Genomic DNA, 20,467 nt, shown 5'->3' with positions numbered 1-20,467 from the left:
AAGCGCTGTCCCCCCCCCCCGCTTATTACAGTGATGAATATGCGGCTCCACCCCTATGGCAGGTGGAGCCGCATATTCATCACTGTAATAAGTGGCACCACGTGACCGCTCATACAGGAAGAGCTGCGACGCTGAGAGGAAGCATCGGGGGAGCTGGGTAAGTATTTTAATTCCATCGGGCGGGCGCACAGGGGGAGGGAGGGGGGAGATTACCGGGAACCTTATTTTAACAACAAAAAAATTTAAAAAAAAAAAAGATTTTTCATTCCTTCGCTCCAGCGAACGCTGCTCGGAAGAAGGAATGAATTCTGGATTCAGCACCCAAAGCAGGGAACAGCGCTTAACTCTAGCGCTGTCTCCTGCACGGTCCGTGTGGTACCCAGTCGGCACACGGCTGCCGCATGTGTGCCACACTGATGTGCCACGTGAGCACACGGACACGGATAACGCCGGTACCGATTTTTCCGGTACCGGAATTATCTGGATGTGTGGGACAGGCCTGAGGAAGCAATGGCTTTGTTCACCTCAGAGATCACACATACACCTGAGGCATTTATAGTGGAGGAATAGGAAATACATTGGCGAGTCTAAACGGAAAATCAGAAGAAACAGACATTTTTATCCCCACACAGTCAGTCTGGGTGCAAAAAAAAACAGCTGCGATATATAATATATTAGTCAGAAATCTCTTCTAAAACCGGAGTCTGACTAGATATACAGATTTCACAGGATTTAAAAAAAAAAAAATTCTGACAAAATCTACCGTATATACTCGAGTATAAGCCGAGATTTTCAGCCCAAATTTTTGGGCTGAAAGTGCCCCTCTCGGCTTATACTCGAGTCAAGGTGGGGGGCAGGGTCGGCGGGTGAGGGGGTGAGGGCACTGAGGCATACTTACCTGCTCCCAGCGATCCTGGCGCTCCCCCTGCCTGTCACACGGTCTTCGGTGCTGCAGTTCTTCCTCTATCAGCGGTCACGTGGAACCGCTCATTAGAGAAATGAATAAGCGGCTTCATCTCCCATAGGGGTGGAGCTTCCTATTCATTTCTCTAATCAGCGGTGCCGGTGACCGCTGATAGAGGAAGAAGCTGCGGCACCGAAGACCAGCTGTCCGGGGGAAGGAGCCGGACGCCGGGAGCAGGTAAGTATCGCATATTTACCTGTCCCCGTTCCAGCCCCCGGGCGCCGCTCCATCTTCCCGGCGCCGCTCCATCTTCCCGGCCTCTATCTGCACTGACTGTGCAGGTCAGAGGGCGCGATGACGCATATAGTGTGCGCGGCACCCTCTGCCTGATCAGTCAGAGCGGAGAGACGCCGGGACCGGACGCTGGGAGCTGCAAGCAAGAGAGGTAAGTATGTGTTTTTTTTTTTTTATTGCAGCAGCAGCAATGGCAGAGATATATGTGGAGCATCTATGGGGAAATATGAACGGTGCAGAGCACTATATGGGGCACAGCTATGGGGCAATATGAACAGTGCGGAGCACTATATGGGGCACAACTATGGGACAATATGAACGGTGCAGAGCACTATATGGCAGAGCTATGGGGCAATATGAACGGTGCAGAGCACTATGTGGCACAGCTATGGGGCAATATGAACGGTGCAGAGCACTATGTGGCACAGCTATGGGTAAATATGAACGGTGCAGAGCACTATATGGCAGCTATGGGGAAATATGAACGGTGCAGAGCACTATATGGCACAGCTATGGGGAAATATGAACGGTGCAGAGCACTATATGGCAGAGCTATGGGGCAATATGAACGGTGCAGAGCACTATATGGCAGAGCTATGGGGAAATATGAACGGTGCAGAGCACTATATGGCAGAGCTATGGGGAAATATGAACGGTGCAGAGCACTACATGGCAGAGCTATGGGGAAATATGAACGGTGCAGAGCACTATATGGCACAGCTATGGGGAAATATGAACGGTGCAGAGCACTATATGGCACAGCTATGGGGAAATATGAACGGTGCAGAGCACTATATAGCACAGCTATGGGGTAATAATGAACGGTGCAGAGTACTATATGGCACAGCTATGGGGCAATAATGAACGGTGCAGAGCACTATATGGCACAGCTATGGGGCAATAATGAACGGTGCAGAGCACTATATGGCACAGCTATGGGGCAAGAATGATCTATTTTTATTTTTGAAATTCACCGGTAAATGCTGCATTTCCACCCTAGGCTTATAATCGAGTCAATAAGTTTTCCCAGTTTTTTGTGGCAAAATTAGGGGGGTCGGCTTATACTCGGGTCGGCTTATACTTGAGTATATACGGTAAACATTCCCGCTACCTTTTGACCATTTGCAGCATTTAGGGACACAATTGAGCTAATTTCTGTGGTAAAAATCCCACAGAACTTACAGTACTTCTCTACCACAGAACATATCTGTACGTGACGCCGCCTGATAAACTCTAAGGTAAAGGGCAACCTGAGCGGAGCTTCACCTCAGGGGAGGCACAATCCCCAGCAATCCATCACCTGATGGAAGCTTAGATTTACACTTTTTCTTTAAAAAAAAAAAATATATGTTTTTTTTAGATGTCTGAGGGGACTTATACCAGCAATAACTTAAACACATGCCCTCATTAGGCCTTCGGCTGCCACGACCACCCATTGTAGTAAGATTGAAGGAGGGTGGCAGCAATGGATATCAGAAGTGACAACCCTCCCCTATTCCTAACCTCTTATATGCTGCTGTCACCACCGACAGCAGCATCTAAGAGGTCAAACTGCAGCAATCGGAGCAAGTTCGGCTACAAGACACGACTGGCGCCCGCGCTGGACGTCACAGCTCTTGCAATGCATAATCCTGCATATGTTAAGTAGTCCCAAAAATTCAGCAGCTGCAGTCTTCACTAGGAGCTGCTGACTGGCTGCAGCGCTTACATGGGGTGAGCACTACTTCATTTAAAAAGGAATTGTTCAGATAGAGGACAACCCCTTTAAAGCAGTTAAACAAGAAGGTGAATAGATTTTTTTTTAATAAAGAAAATAAAAAATAAAAATAAAAACGTGTTATTTCTGTATATGTCAAATTTGTAAAAAGCTGTGACAGTGCAAGTCACAGACATATCAACCTATATTTTTTCCATCATACATACATTACATACATTACAGTAATTTCAGAAATATAATATACAATTGAAATTAATTCAAAAACCCTCCCTAGGGGGGCAAAAAAATGTAAGAAATATAGCATTTTCTTCAGAGCATATAACAAAGGCAATTGCTTTAATGGAAGAAACTACATTCAGTGTGCTTACATCCCACCACTGGAAGTCTTTTCTGCTGATCAGTGGAGGTGCTTGGTGTCGGACCCCCACTGATCTCATGGTTAAAAATGTTAAAAAGTCCTTTAAATTCGAAAAACAGGTTTGACAGTAGATGGATTAGTCAAATGTAGATTTGCTTGGATAGTCATCAAGAGGGAGTGACTAGACAACCCCTTTAAAGTAAATGTATGGTGGCACTTAACATTATGCATACATGTGAAACAATGGTGTCACTAATTGAACTGGATTGTTTGGTATAGCCATCTTTAGGCATCGTTCACATGTTCAGCATTTGGTCAGTATTTTACCTCAGTATTTGTAAGCCAAAACCAGGAGTGGGTGATAAATGCAGAAGTGGTGCATATGTTTCTATTATACTTTTCCTCTAATTGTTCCACTCCTGGTTTTGTCTTACAAATATTGATGTAAAATACTGAGCTATTGAACATGACCTTAATGTTATTGCATATTGCTATGTTATTAGATATGTGATAACATTATCACCGATGGCCTTGCAAAGTCAGGCACCAGGATGCTCTGATCTGAAGAACTAAGACCATTCAGGTAACATGGGCCTGTCTTGATGAAGGCTTTGAGTGTCGCTGTGAAGGTTAAAACTACAAATAAACACTTACGGTAATACTTTGGCCACCTTTATTGAGAATTCTGTTTTTAGTGTGAGAATATAACTTTTAACAAAAATAAAGAAGTGAGCCAGCTCAGGACACTTCCCATTAAGAAACTTGGCAGAAAAAAAAAAAACTTTTATAAATTCAGTTTACATTTTTGTAAAATTAAGGATTACAAGAAACAAATATGGATGTACACCTATGAATTCATACATTGCTCGGTTCCATCTTATAGAACAAACTTTGTCTCATCTACAGCCAGGGGCATACACAAATGATAGATAGATAGATAGATAGATAGATAGATAGATAGATAGATAGATAGATAGATAGATAGATAGATAGATAGATGATAGAAAGTTAAGGGTAACATTGTGCATGCATTTGGCTATAGAGGAATTGACGCCTGCTCTATACGATTGAGGTGAGCACTATGTAAAGGCATATACACACATCAAAAATATATATACGGTAAGTCTTGGTGAATCTACGTACCATTCTGTAGTGTTTGGGTCCGAGATTCCTTTCCCAAATTTGTGTGAAAACCCCCGACAAGTGTGGAAGATTTTCCAATACCTGGAAAAGATTTGGAGAAAGATAAGGCTGCGTAGTGACCACAGACTGCACAACAAATGGTTAATTATATATATATATATATATATATATATATATATATATATATATATATATATATATATATATATATATATATATATATACACATACGCACGCACGCACACTCACACACCTTCAAGAAATAGAAGGAACACTAAAATCCCACATCTTAGATATCACTGAATGAAATATTCCAGTTGTAAATCTTTATTCATTACATAGTGGAATGTGTTGAGAACAATAAAACCTAAAAATTATCGACGTAAATTACAACTAATATGTGGGAGCTGGAATGATGCTCAAAATCAAAGTGGAAAATGTAGTTACAGGCTGATCCAACTTCAGTGGAAATGCCTCAAGACAAGGAAATTATGCTCAGTAGTGTGTGTAGCCTCCATGTGCCTGTATGACCTCCCTACAATGCCTGGTCATGCTCCTGATGAGGCGGCGGATGGTCTCCTGAGGGATCTCCTGGAGGTCATTTTGCAGGACTATGGCAGTGCTCCTACTGTTCCTCCTTGCACAAAGGCTGAGGTAGCGGTCCTGCTGCTGGATTGTTGCCCTCCTACGGCCCCCCCCCCCACGTCTCCTGGTATGCTTGCCTGTCTCCTGGTAGCACCTCCAGCCTCTGGATACTACGCTGACAGACACAGAAAACCTTCTTGCCACAGCTCGCATTGATGTGCCATCCTGGATGAGCTGCACTACCTGAGCCACTTGTGTGGGTTGTAGAGTCCGTCTCATGCTACCACAAGTGTGAAAGCACAACCAACATTCAAAAGTGACCACAACATCAGCCAGAAAGCATTGGTACGGAGATGTGGTCTGTGGTCCCCACCTGCAGAACCACTCCTTTATTGAGTGTGTCTTGATAATTGCCAATAATTTCCATCTGTTGTCTATTCCATTTGCACAACAGCATGTGAAATTGATTGTCAAACAGTGTTGCTTCCTAAGTGGACATATTTATATAGCGCTAACATGTTCCACGGCAAGCATTTAACCCCTTTCTGACATCGGACGTACTATCCCGTCCATGTGGGGTGGGCCCCTATGACCATGGACGGGATAGTACGTCCAGCGCGATCGGCGGCGCTCACGGGGGGAGCGCGGCCGATCGCGACCGGGTGTCAGCTGTTTATCGCAGCTGACATCCGGCACTATGTGCTGGGAGCGGTCACGGACCGCCCCCGGCACATTAACCCCTGGCACACCGCGATCAAACATGATCGCGATGTGCCGGCGGTGCAGGGAAGCACCGCGCAGGGAGGGGGCTCCCTGCGGGCTTCCCTGAGCCCCCCGCAGCAACGCGATGTGATCGCGTTGCTGCGAGGGTCTTACCTCCCTCCCTCCCTGCTCGAGCCTCGGATCCAAGATGGCCGCAGATCCGAGTCCTGCAGGGAGGGAGGTGGCTTCACAGAGCCTGCTCAGAGCAGGCACTGTGAAGGCTGCAGCGCTGCATGTCAGATCAGTGATCTGACAGAGTGCTGTGCAAACTGTCAGATCACTGATCTGTGATGTCCCCCCTGGGACAAAGTAAAAAAGTAAAAAAAAAAATTTTCAAATGTGTAAAGAAAAAAAAAAATATTCCAAAATAATGAAAAAAAAAAAAATATATATTATTCCCATAGATACATTTCTTTATCTAAATAAAAAAAAAAAAACAATAAAAGTAGACATATTTAGTATCGCCGCGTCCGTAACGGCCCGACCTATAAAACTGGCCCACTAGTTAACCCCTTCAGTAAACACCGTAAGAAAAAAAAAAAAAAACGAGGCAAAAAACAACGCTTTATTATCATACCGCCGAACAAAAAGTGGAATAACACGCGATCAAAAAGACAGATATAAATAACCATGGTACCGCTGAAAACGTCATCTTGTCCCGCAAAAAACGAGCCGCCATACAGCATCATCAGCAAAAAAATAAAAAAGTTATAGTCCTGAGAATAAAGCGATGCCAAAATAATTATTTTTTCTATAAAATAGTTTTTATCGTATAACAGCGCCAAAACATAAAAAAATGATATAAATGAGGTGTCGCTGTAATCGTACTGACCCGAAGAATAAAACTGCTTTATCAATTTTACCAAACGCGGAACGGTATAAACGCCTCCCCCAAAAGAAATTCATGAATAGCTGGTTTTTGGTCATTCTGCCTCACAAAAATCGGAATAAAAAGCGATCAAAAAATGTCACGTGCCCGAAAATGTTACCAATAAAAACGTCAACTCGTCCCGCAAAAAACAAGACCTCACATGACTCTGTGGACCAAAATATAGAAAAATTATAGCTCTCAAAATGTGGTAACGCAAAAAATATTTTTTGCAATAAAAAGCGTCTTTCAGTGTGTGACGGCTGCCAATCATAAAAATCCGCAAAAAACCCGCTATAAAAGTAAATCAAACCCCCCTGCATCACCCCCTTAGTTAGGGAAAAATTAAAAAAATGTATTTATTTCCATTTTCCCATTAGGGCTAGGGTTAGGGCTAGGGTTAGGGCTAGGGTTAGGGTTAGGGCTAGGGTTAGGGCTAGGGTTAGGGCTAGGGTTAGGGTTAGGGCTAGGGTTAGGGCTAGGGTTAGGGTTAGGGCTAGGGTTAGGATTAGGGTTAGGGCTAGGGTTAGGGCTACAGTTTGGGTTGGGGCTAAAGTTACAGTTAGGGTTTAGATTACATTTACGGTTGGGAATAGGGTTGGGATTAGGGTTAGGGGTGTGTCTGGGTTAGAGGTGTGGTTAGGGTTACTGTTGGGATTAGGGTTAGGGATGTGTTTGGATTAGGGTTTCAGTTATAATTGTGGGGTTTCCACTGTTTAGGCACATCAGGGGCTCTCCAAACGCGACATGGCGTCCGATCTCAATTCCAGCCAATTCTGCGTTGAAAAAGTAAAACAGTGCTTCTTCCCTTCCGAGCTCTCCCGTGTGCCCAAACAGGGGTTTACCCCAACATATGGGGTATCAGCGTACTCAGGACAAATAGGACAACAACTTTTGGGGTCCAATTTCTCCTGTTACCCTTGGGAAAATACAAAACTCGGGGCTAAAACATATTTTTTGTGGGAAAAAAAAAGATTTTTTATTTTCACGGCTCTGCGTTATAAACTGTAGTGAAACACTTGGGGGTTCAAATTTCTCACAACACATCTAGATTAGTTCCCTGGGGGGTCTAGTTTCCAATATGGGGTCACTTGTGGGGGGTTTCTACTGTTTAGGTACATTAGGGGTTCTGCAAACGCAATGTGACGTCTGCAGACCATTCCATCTAAGTCTGCATTCCAAATGGCGCTCCTTCCCTTCCGAGCTCTGCCATGCGCTCAAACGGTGGTTTCCCCCAACATACGGGGTATCAGCGTACTCAGGACAAATTGGACAACAACTTTTGGGGTCGAATTTCTCCTCTTACCCTCGGGAAAATACAAAACTGGGGGCTAAAAAATAATTTTGGGGGGAAAGATTTTTTTTTTTAATTTTCACGGCTCTGCGTTACAAACTGTAGTGAAACACTTGGGGGTTCAAAGCTATCACAACACATCTAGATGAGTTCGTTAGGGGGTCTAGTTTCCAAAATGGTGTCACTTGTGGGAGGTTTCTACTGTTTAGGTACATTAGGGGCTCTGCAAATGCAATGTGACACCTGCAGACCATTCCATCTAAGTCCTCATTCCAAATGGAGCTCCTTCCCTTCCGAGCCCTCCCATGCGCCCAAACAGTGGTTCCCCCCCACATATGGGGTATCAGCGCACTTAGGACAAATTGGACAACAAATTGTGGGGTCGAATTTCTCCTGTTACCCTCGGGAAAATACAAAACTGGGGGCTAAAAAATAATTTTTGTGGGAAAAAATTTTTGTTTTATTTTTACGGCTCTCCATTATAAACTTCTGTGAAGCCCTTGGTGGGTCAAAGCGCTCAGCACACATCTAGATAAGTTCCTAAGGGGGTCTACTTTCCAAAATGGTGTCACTTGTGGGGGGTTTCTACTGTTTAGGTACATTAGGGGCTCTGCAAACGCAATGTGACACCTGCAGACCATTCCATCTAAGTCTGCATTCAAATGGCACTCCTTCCCTTCTGAGCCCTCCCATGTGCCCAAACAGTGGTTCCCCCCACATATGGTGTATCATCGCACTCAGGACAAATTGGGCAACAAACTTTGGGGTCCAATTTCTCCTGTTACCCTCAGGAAAATACAAAACTGGGGGCTAAAAAAATAATTTTTGTGGGAAAAAAATTTTGTTTTATTTTTACGGCTCTGCATTATAAACTTCTGTGAAGCACTTGGTGGGTCAAAGTGCTCACCACACCTCTAGATAAGTTCCTTAGGGGGTCTACTTTCCAAAATGGTGTCATTTGTGGGGGGTTTCAATGTTTAGGCACATCAGTGGCTCTTCAAACGCAACATGGCGTCCCATCTCAATTCCTGTCAATTTTGCATTGAAAAGTCAAACGGCGCTCCTTCCCTTCCGAGCTCTCCCATCCGCCCAAACAGTGGTTTACCCCCACATATGGGCTATCAGCGTACTCAGGACAAATTGTACAACAACTTTTGGGGTCCAATTTCTTCTCTTACCCTTGGGAAAATAAAAAATTGGGGGCGAAAAGATAATTTTTGTGAAAAAATATGATTTTTTATTTTTACGGTTCTACATTATAAACTTCTGTGAAGCACTTGGTGGGTCAAAGTGCTCACCACACCTCTAGATAAGTTCCTTAGGGGGTCTACTTTCCAAAATGGTGTCACTTGTGGGGGGTTTCAATGTTTAGCCACATCAGGGGCTCTCCAAACGAAACATGGCGTCCCATCTCAATTCCAGTCAATTTTGCATTGAAAAGTCAAATGGCACTCCTTCGCTTCCGAGCTCTGCCATGCGCCCAAACAGTGGTTTACCCCCACATGTGGGGTATTGGCATACTCAGGACAAATTGTACAACAATGTTTGGGGTCCATTTTCTCCTGTTACCCTTGGTAAAATAAAACAAATTGGAGCTGAATTAAATTTTTTGTGAAAAAAAGTTAAATGTTCATTTTTATTTAAACATTCAAAAAATTCCTGTGAAGCACCAGAAGGGTTAATAAACTTCTTGAATATGGTTTTGAGCACCTTGAGGGGTGTAGTTTTTAGAATGGTGTCACACTTGGGTATTTTCTATCATATAGACCCCTCAAAATGACTTCAAATGAGATGTGGTCCCTAAAAAAAAATGGTGTTGTAGAAATGAGAAATTGCTGGTCAACTTTTAACCCTTATAACTCCCTAACAAAAAAAAATTTTGGTTCCAAAATTGTGCTGATGTAAAGTAGACATGTGGGAAATGTTACTTATTAAGTATTTTGTGTGACATATCTCTGATTTAATTGCATAAAAATTAAAAGTTGGAAAATTGCGAAATTTTCATAATTTTCGCCAAATTTCCGTTTTTTTCACAAATAAACGCAGGTACTATCAAAGAATTTTTACCATTGTCATGAAGTACAATATGTCACGAGAAAACAATGTCAGAATTACCAGGATTCATTGAAGCGTTCCAGAGTTATAACCTCATAAAGGGACAGTGGTCAGAATTGTAAAAATTGGCCCGGTCATTAACGTGCAAACCACCCTTGGGGGTAAAGGGGTTAATATAAATATTCTAACAAAATTATTATTCACATACACACATATACACGTTAACCTGAAAACTTGAATCTTATGAATACTGCAACCTAGTGTACAAAGAAGAAACTGCAGCACATCTTATATTGAAATGCAAGCTGTAGGGCCGCCTCTGCACACAAGACAGCAGATACATCTCTCTTCCAACTCCCACATACACACATCTGCATGGATGCGCTGAGAGTGCACGTTTATTGCAACTGGTAATGTATGATGATGCGCTTCTGGGAAATGACTAATAAGGCAAGATGGAATCAGATACTGGTGGGCCCCATTACACATTAGATAAGTATCGGTCGATTTATCTATCGTGTATGTCTTTCTTGAGCTTTGTATAGCCACTTATTTATCCAGCTCACACTTTCAGCACCCAAAAAAGATTTTCTCATACGAGTGCTATCTGTAGTTTTTACAGATGCCAATGATCTACATAACCCGCCATGGAAATATAGATCATTTATAGTGATTGTATACAAATCTGTGCACAAGTCAAGTCTTCAGTGGCCGCCTACCGGCTAACAAGCCAAGGGCAGTGCTACTTTACTGCTTAAGTCTATGAAGTACAATGGTTCAATACTGCCAGCGTTGTAACGGCAGCATGGCTGGCAGCCAGGGTAAGCAATTGATTTCCTGTCCGGCTGTAATGGGTCTGATCAAGGTGCAAATATAAAAGAGGTCTTCAAACTCCAATGACGGGAAAAAGCTCAGGAGCCGATTTTTGCTTTGAATAACAATGTCACTCACCAGACGTACGCTCAGAAAGATCCAATTTTTTCTGACATTTGTTGATTTTCCGCTCATGTCAAGTTGCTAAGAGCAAATTTAATTAGAACATGTAAAACAATTCTGCTCTTATGTGTCGCAGGCAACCGAGGCTTCAAAGAAAGCAACAGGAGGAAGTAAGACACAGGATTAGATGCGGGACAATATGCTTTCTACTCACGTCATGTACTATGGGGCAGCACTGAACTAGCATGGATGCAAACGTCAATCCTATCACATTAGATATTGGATTATTCTCTACCGGGTTCTTGTCTGCAAGGTTATATATTAGGGAAAAAGTAAAGTATTTAGGGTATGTGCACACGTCAGGATTTCTTGCAGAAATTTCCTGAAGAAAACCGGAAATTTTCTGCAAGAAATCCGCATTTTTTTTTTTGCCGGATTTCTTAGCATTTTGCAAGCGTAATTAGCTTGCAGAATGCTAAGGTTTTCCAAGCGATCTGTAGCATCGCTTGGAAAACTGACTGACAGGTTGGTCACACTAGTCAAACATAGTGTTTGACAAGTGTGACCAACTTTTTACTATAGATGCTGCCTATGCAGCATCAATAGTAAAGGATGGAATGTTTAAAAATAATAAAATAAAAAAAATGGTTATACTTACCCGCAGACAGCCGATCTCCTCAGCGGCGTCCGTTACTATAGATGGTGTGTGTGTGCAGGACCTTCCATGACGTCGCGGTCACGTGAGCGGTCGCGCGACCAATCACAAGACCGCGACGTCATCACAGGTCCTTCACACAGAGCATCTGTAGGAACGGAAGCGGCAGCATGCACCGCTGAGAGGCAGGAACACTCCTGGGGCCATCAGAGGTGAGTATATGACTATTTTTTATTTTAATTCTTTTTTTTTTAACCAATTATATGGTCCCCAGTCCGTGGAGGAGAGTCTCCTCTCCTCCACCCTGGGTACCAACCGCACATAATCTGCTTACTTCCCGCATGGTGTGCACAGCCCCATGCGGAAAGTAAGCAGATCAATGCATTCCTAGGTGTGCGGAGTCACTGCAATTCTGCAAATTTAATGAACATGTTGCTTTTTTTTCTCCGCGATGCGGTTTTTTCGCGGAAAAAAAGGCAACATTTGCACAAGAAATGCGGAATACATTGTAAATAATAGGAGGCATATGTAAGCATTTTTTTCGCGTTTTTATCACGTTTTTATAGCGAAAAAACGCGAAAAATACTGTACGTGTTGTAGCATGGCTAAAGGGTGTGTAGTCGATGGGAGGTATGTGCCACATAAGTGCCTTGTTGCTGTAATGTAGCCCGGAATATTGCGTTGTTTTATATAACCATATGTTTGTGTTTCGGGACCTGTGGTGATGTCAGACCACATGGCTAATCATGTGATAGATTACTGGGTGTGGTTAGTCCTATATAAGACTGGCTAATCCTTTACACAGCAGATATGTGTGGAGGTGAAACCCTCCTGAGTGTGTTCGGCTTCAGGACTGAGCCGGATGAACTGGACACTTGTTTTCCTTTGCCTGAACCAAAGGCTATTTTGCTTTCTGTTGTTTTGCCACATGGTTTATGAAGCAATAAACCCAGTGAACTTTAACCCCTTCATGACCCAGCCTATTTTGACCTTAAAGACCTTGCCGTTTTTTGCAATTCTGACCAGTGTCCCTTTATGAGGTAATAACTCAGGAACGCTTCAACGGATCCTAGCGGTTCTGAGATTGTTTTTTCGTGACATATTGGGCTTCATGTTAGTGGTAAATTTAGGTCAATAAATTCTGCGTTTATTTGTGATAAAAACGGAAATTTGGCGAAAATTTTGAAAATTTCGCAATTTTCACATTTTGAAATTTTATTCTGTTAAACCAGAGAGATATGTGACACAAAATAGTTAATAAATAACATTTCCCACATGTTTACTTTACATCAGCACAATTTTGGAAACAAAATTTTTTTTTGTTAGGAAGTTATAAGGGTTAAAATTTGACCAGCGATTTCTCATTTTTACAACGAAATTTACAAAACCATTTTTTTTAGGGACCACCTCACATTTGAAGTCAGTTTGAGGGGTCTATATGGCTGAAAATACCCAAAAGTGACACCATTCTAAAAACTGCACCCCTCAAGGTACTCAAAACCACATTCAAGAAGTTTATTAACCCTTCAGGTGCTTCACAGCAGCAGAAGCAACATGGAAGGAAAAAATGAACATTTAACTTTTTAGTCACAAAAATTATCTTTTAGCAACAATTTTTTTATTTTCCCAATGGTAAAAGGAGAAACTGAACCACGAAAGTTGTTGTCCAATTTGTCCTGAGTACGCTGATACCTCATATGTGGGGGTAAACCACTGTTTGGGCGCACGGCAGGGCTTGGAAGGGAAGGAGCGCCATTTGACTTTTTGAATCAAAAATTGGCTCCACTCTTTAGCGGACACCATGTCACGTTTGGAGAGCCCCCGTGTGCCTAAAAATTGGAGCTCCCCCACAAGTGACCCCATTTTGGAAACTAGACGCCCCAAGGAACTTATCTAGATGCATAGTGAGCACTTTGAACCCCCAGGTGCTTCACAAATTAATCCGTAAAAATGAAAAAGTACTTTTTTTTCACAAAAAAATTCTTTTAGCCTCAATTTTTTCATTTTCACATGGGCAACAGGATAAAATGGATCCTAAAATGTGTTGGGCAATTTCTCCTGAGTACACCAATACCTCACATGTGGGGGTAAACCACTGTTTGGGCACATGGTAAGGCTCGGAAGGGAAGGAGCGCCATTTGACTTTTTGAATGAAAAATTATTTCCATCGTTAGCGGACACCATGTCGCGTTTGGAGAGCTCCTGTGTGCCTAAACATTGGCGCTCCCCCACAAGTGACCCCATTTTGGAAACTAGACCCCCCAAGGAACTTATTTAGATGCCTAGTGAGCACTTTAAACCCTCAGGTGCTTCACAAATTGATCTGTAAAAATGAAAAAGTACTTTTTTTTTCACAAAAAAATTCTTTTCGCCTCAATTTTTTCATTTTCACATGGGCAGTAGGGTAAAATGGATCATAAAATTTGTTGGGCAATTTCTCCCGAGTACGTCGATACCTCATATGTGGGGGTAAACCACTGTTTGGGCACTCGGCAGGGCTCGGAAGGGAAGGCGCGCCATTTGACTTTTTGAATGGAAAATTAGCTCCAATTGTTAGCGGACACCATGTCGCGTTTGGAGAGCCCCTGTGTGCCTAAACATTGGAGCTCCCCCACAAGTGACCCCATTTTGGAAACTAGACCCCCCAAGGAACTTATCTAGATGCATATTGAGCACTTTAAACCCCCAGGTGCTTCACAGAAGTTTATAACGCAGAGCCATGAAAATAAAAAATAATTTTTCTTTCCTCAAAAATGATTTTTTAGCCTGGAATTTCCTATTTTTCCAAGGATAATAGGAGAAATTGGACCCCAAATATTGTTGTCCTGTTTGTCCTGAGTACGCAGATACCCAATATGTGGGGGTAAACCACTGTTTGGGCGCACGGCAGGGCTCGGAAGGGATGGCACGCCATTTGGCTTTTTAAATGGAAAATTAGCTCCAATCATTAGCGGACACCATGTCACGTTTGGAGAGCCCCTGTGTGCCTAAACATTGGAGATCCCCCAGAAATGACACCATTTTGGAAACTAGACCCCCAAAGGAACTAATCTAGATGTGTGGTGAGGACTTTGAACCCCCAAGTGCTTCACAGAAGTTTATAACGCAGAGCCATGAAAAAAAAAAAAAAATTATTTTCTCAAAAATGATCTTTTAGCCTGCAATTTTTTATTTTCCCAAGGGTAACAGGAGAAATTTGACCCCAAAAGTTGTTGTCCAGTTTCTCCTGAGTACGCTGATACCCCATATGTGGGGGTAAATCACTGTTTGGGCACATGCCGGGGCTCGGAAGTGAAGTAGTGACGTTTTGAAATGCAGACTTTGATGGAATGCTCTGTGGGCGTCACGTTGCGTTTGCAGAGCCCCTGATGTGGCTTAACAGTAGAAACCCCCCACAAGTGACCCCATTTTGGAAACTAGACCCCCAAAGGAACTTATCTAGATGTGTGGTGAGCACTTTGAACCCCCAAGTGCTTCATAGAAGTTTATAATGCAGAGCCGTGAAAATAATAAATACATTTTCTTTCCTCAAAAATAATTATTTAGCCCAGAATTTTTTAATTTTCCCAAGGGTAACAGGAGAAATTTGACCCCAATATTTGTTGTCCAGTTTCTCCTGAGTATGGTGATACCCCATATGTGGGGGTAAACTACTGTTTGGGCACATGCCGGGGCTTGGAATTGAAGTAGTGACGTTTTGAAATGCAGACTTTGATGGAATGCTCTGCGGGCGTCACGTTGCGTTTGCAGAGCCCCTGATGTGCCTAAACAGTAGAAACCCCCCACAAGTGACCCCATTTTGGAAACTAGACCCCGAAAGGAACTTATCTAGATGTGTGGTGAGCACTTTGAACCCCCAAGTGCTTCATAGAAGTTTATAATGCAGAGCCGTGAAAATAATAAATACGTTTTCTTTCCTCAAAAATAATTATTTAGCCCAGAATTTTTAATTTTTCCCAAGGGTTACAGGAGAAATTGGACCCCAAAAGTTGTTGTCCAGTTTCTCCTGAGTACGCTGATACCCCATGAGTGGGGGTAAACCACTGTTTGGGCACACGTCGGGGCTCAGAAGGGAAGTAGTGACTTTTGAAATGCAGACTTTGATGGAATGGTCTGCGGGTGTCACGTTGCGTTTGCAGAGCCCCTGGTGTGCCTAAACAGTAGAAACCCCCACAAGTGACCCCATTTTAGAAATTAGACCCCCCAAGGAACTTATCTAGATATGTGGTGAGCACTTTGAACCCCCAAGTGCTTCACAGACGTTTACAACGCAGAGCCGTGAAAATAAAAAATCATTTTTCTTTCCTCAAAAATTATGTTTTAGCAAGCATTTTTTTTGATTCACAAGGGTAACAGGAGAAATTGGACCCCAGTAATTGTTGTGCAGTTTGTCCTGAGTATGCTGGTACCCCATATGTGGGGGTAAACCACTGTTTGGGCACACGTCAGGGCTCGGAAGTGAGGGAGCACCATTTGACTTTTTGAATACGAGATTGGCTGGAATCAATGGTGGCGCCATGTTGCGTTTGGAGACCCCTGATGTGCCTAAACAGTGGTAACCCCTCAATTCTACATCCAACACTAACCCCAACACACCCCTAACCCTAATCCCAACTGTAGCCATAACCCTAAACACAACCCTAACCGCAACACACCCCTAACCACAACCCTAACCCCAACACACCCCTAACCATAACCACAACCCTAATTCCAACCCTAACCCTAAGGCTATGTGCCCACGTTGCGGATTCGTGTGAGATATTTTCGCACCATTTTTGAAAAATCCGCGGGTAAAAGGCACTGCGTTTTACCTGCGGATTTTCCGCGGATTTCCAGTGTTTTTTGTGCGGATTTCACCTGCGGATTCCTATTGAGGAACAGGTGTAAAACGCTGCGGAATCCGCACAAAGAATTGACATGCTGCGGAAAATACAACGCAGCGTTTCCGCGTGGTATTTTCCGCACCATGGGCACAGCGGATTTGGTTTTCCATATGTTTACATGGTACTGTAAACCTGATGGAACACTGCTGCGAATCCGCAGCCAAATCCGCACCGTGTGCACATAGCCTAATTCTAAAGGTATGTGCACACGCTGCGGAAAACGCTGCGGATCCGCAGCAGTTTCCCATGAGTTTACAGTTCAATGTAAACCTACGGGAAACAAAAATCGCTGTGCCCATGCTGCGGAAAAACTGCACGGAAACGCAGCGGTTTACATTCCGCAGAATGTCACTTCTTTGTGCGGATTCCGCAGCGGTTTTACAACTGCTCAAATAGAAAATCGCAGTTGTAAAACCGCAGTGAAATGCGCAGAAAAACCGCGGTAAATCCGCCATAAATCCGCAGCGGTTTAGCACTGCGGATTTATCAAATCCGCAGCGGAAAAATCTGCAGAGGACCAGAATACGTGTGCACATACCGAAACCCTAACCCTAGCCCTAACCCTACCCCTACCCCTAACCCTACCCCTAGCCCTACCCCTACCCCTAACCCTAACCCTATTCTAACATTAGTGGAAAAAAAAAAATTTCTTTATTTTTTTATTGTCCCTACCTATGGGGGTGACAAAGGGGGGGGGGGGGGGTCATTTATTTATTTTTTTATTTTGATCACTGAGATAGATTATATCTCAGTGATCAAAATGCACTTTGGAACGAATCTGCCGGCCGGCAGATTCGGCGGGCGCACTGCGCATGCGCCCGCCATTTTGGAAGATGGCGGCGCCCGGGAGAAGACGGACGGGACCACGGCTGGATCGGTAAGTATGATAGGGTGGGGGGGGACCACGGGGGGGGGGATCGGAGCACGGGGGGGGGGAATCGGAGCGCGGGAGGGGTGGAACGGAGCGCGGGGGGCGTGGAACGGAGCACGGGGGGGCTGGAATGGAGCACGGGGGGGTGGAACGGAGCACGGGGGGGTGATTGGAGCACGGGGGGGTGATTGGAGCACGGGGGGAGCGGACACGAGCACGGGGGGGAGCGGAGCACAGGACGGAGGGGAGCCGGAGCAGTGTACCGGCCAGATCGGGGGGGTGGGGGGGGCGATCGGAGGGGTGGGGTGGGGGCACACTAGTATTTCCAGCCATGGCCGATGATATTTCAGCATCGGCCATGGCTGGATTGTAATATTTCACCCGTTATAATGGGTGAAATATTACAAATCGCTCTGATTGGCAGTTTCACTTTCAACAGCCAATCAGAGCGATCGTAGCCACGAGGGGGTGAAGCCACCCCCCCTGGGCTAAACTACCACTCCCCCTGTCCCTGCAGATCGGGTGAAATGGGAGTTAACCCTTTCACCCGATCTGCAGGGACGCGATCTTTCCATGACGCCGCATAGGCGTCATGGGTCGGAATGGCACCGACTTTCATGACGCCTACGTGGCGTCAAAGGTCGGGAAGGGGTTAAAGGAACACGTCTCCTGAGTGTCAGCCGTCGCAGCTGAGTGAGTGAAATCGCTACAATTGGTGGAGACCTGCGAGCAGCGTTCCCAGCAGAGACGTGAGTTTATTTTTGAATGTCCTGGGTCAAGGCTGTTGCAAGCCAGCAAGCATTGCCGGAGAAAATGGAGGACCTGCTGAAACACTTGGTCCAGCAGGAGCAAAGGCAGCAAGAGACCAACAGGCTGTTGATGCAGCAGATACAACAGAGCCAGCAGCAGATACAACAGAGCCAGCAGGAGCAACGGCAGCAGATGCAGCAAAGCCAGCAGGAGCAACGGCAGCAGTTACAACAGAGCCAGCAGGAGCATCAGCAGCAGATGCAGCTTCTGGCAACCGCCATCCAGGGCAAGGCGAGCGCCCCAACCCCAGGTTTGGCTGATGACACCCACGTCCGGAAGACGGTAAGACGTGCATTGCAGAAAATGACTCCCGGGGATGATGTTGAGGCCTTCCTGACGGTGTTTGAGAGGGTCGCTGAGAGGGAAAAACTTCCGCCAGAGCAGTGGGCAGAGGTACTTGCGCCATACCTGACGGGAGAACCCCAGAAGGCGTACTATGATTTGACCTTGCAGGATGCCAAAGAGTATCACAAATTGAAAGCCGAGATTCTCGCACGTCTGGGGGTGACACTGACTGTCAGGGCACAGCGAGTTCACTCCTGGGGCTATCACCGGGACAAACCACCTCGTTCCCAAATGTTTGATCTGTTGCACCTGGTCCAGAAATGGCTGCAGCCAGAGACCTCTGCGCCTGCACAGATGGTAGAACGGGTGATGATGGATCGGTTTGTCCATTCCCTCCCGAGGCCTATACAGTCTTGGGTTGCCCAGGGTGATCCCCAGAATGACGACGAGCTGATCGGACTGGTTGAGAGATACCAAGGGTTGGAAGGCTCCTTCGGGAGGCAGCCCATGCCGTACTGGGGGTCCCAGAGGGCAGCTGAGTCCCAAAAAGGGGTGGTGCGTCCAAGGTCACAAAGGGCGGGGGAGGTGGTGCCCAAGGTCCCCACGGGTGATGTTATTTGTTGGAGGTGCCACAAGCCAGGACATATAGCTGCCCGTTGTTCCCAAGCCACTGAGCAGATGGACTGCAGCATGGGACGCCGTTGTTCATACTATGCGTATCCAGTCTGCAGTGTGAACTCTCCATCCAACGAGGGACCTCAAGCGTGTCCCGTAAAGGTGAACGGTCGAGCAGTAACGGCACTGTTAGACTCGGGGAGCCTAGTGACCCTGGTGAGGGCCACTTTTCCTCTTCATCTGCTCCCAGGAAAGAAGGTCGGAGTGCGGTGCATACATGGTGATGCAAAGGACTACCCTATGGCCAGGGTGGACATTGAAACGGCATGTGGCACTGAATCCCACATAGTCGGCGTAGTTCAGGACTTGTTGCACCCTATAATTATTGGCCGGAATTTCTGTTTGTTTTGGGATTTGTGGGGAAAGGGTTCTGAGCTCCCTGGCAGGGAACCAGTGAACCCTGGAACGGTATCGCCACACCCAGAGGCAGACAGCTTTCCTTTTTGTGTTCTGGTTGGGGATGAGGAGGAAGTATCCCCTACATCTGACATTCTGGAGTTAGAGGTTACCGGTGAAAATTTTGGGACTGCCCAACATAGGGACCCCACTCTGAGGGAAGCCTTTAATAATGTCACAGTTATTGACGGGGTGGTACAGGAGCCGGGGGCAGACAAAAGATTTCCCCATTTTCTGTTGAGGGGGGAATTGTTGTACCGGGTCACGAAAATAAGGGAGGAGTTGGTAGAGCAGTTGATAGTGCCGGGTCCGTATAGACGGAAAGTGTTGGACATGGCCCATTCACACATCTTGGGTGGACACCTAGGGGTGGAAAAAACGCAGGAACGGGTTGTGCAGAGGTTCTATTGGCCTGGGTGTCACCAGGAAATAGTGAACTATTGCAGGTCCTGCCCTACATGTCAGCTAACTGCTCCTACTCCTCATTTCCGGAACCCCCTTGTGCCACTGCCCATTATTGAGGTACCGTTCGAGAGAATTGCCATGGACTTGGTCGGTCCCTTAGTTAAATCAGCTCGGGGCCATCAGTATATATTAGTCATCCTGGACTATGCCACACGCTATCCTGAGGCAATTCCCTTGAGGAATTCTTCCTCAAAGAGCATAGCCCGCGAGTTGGTCCATGTCTTTTCCCGGACAGGTCTGCCAAAGGAGATCCTGACTGACCAGGGTACACCTTTCATGAGCAAGGTGATGAGGGAGTTATGCAAAGCCCTGAAGATCTCCCAGTTGAGGACCTCGGTGTACCATCCCCAGTCAGATGGTCTTGTTGAGAGGTTTAACAAGACTCTAAAGAGCATGCTGAGGAAAGCTATAGGTAGAGACTGGGATTGTCTCTTACCCTATCTGATGTTTTCCATTCGTGAAGTTCCACAGGCCTCCACAGGGTTCTCACCGTTTGAGCTTCTATATGGCC

At 45.3% G+C, this 20,467-nt stretch overlaps 1 protein-coding gene across 1 annotated transcript in view; it reads right to left on the bottom strand.

Annotated features, from left to right (window-relative positions):
• Nucleotides 1–20,467, bottom strand: part of BRF1 (BRF1 general transcription factor IIIB subunit) — a 372,560-nt gene that overhangs the window by 333,102 nt on the left and 18,991 nt on the right. Inside the window, exon 2 of the mRNA XM_069734087.1 lies at nucleotides 4,417–4,497. Within this exon, the coding sequence (XP_069590188.1) occupies nucleotides 4,417–4,497 (81 nt within the window). The remainder of the gene's footprint in view (nucleotides 1–4,416; nucleotides 4,498–20,467) is intronic.

Source organism: Ranitomeya imitator, chromosome 1 (genome assembly GCF_032444005.1).
Source record: "Ranitomeya imitator isolate aRanImi1 chromosome 1, aRanImi1.pri, whole genome shotgun sequence".
In the NCBI taxonomy this organism is placed as follows: Eukaryota; Metazoa; Chordata; class Amphibia; order Anura; family Dendrobatidae; genus Ranitomeya; species Ranitomeya imitator.
Note: the sequence above shows the minus strand (reverse complement) of the source record. Positions and strands in the feature narration are given on the sequence as shown.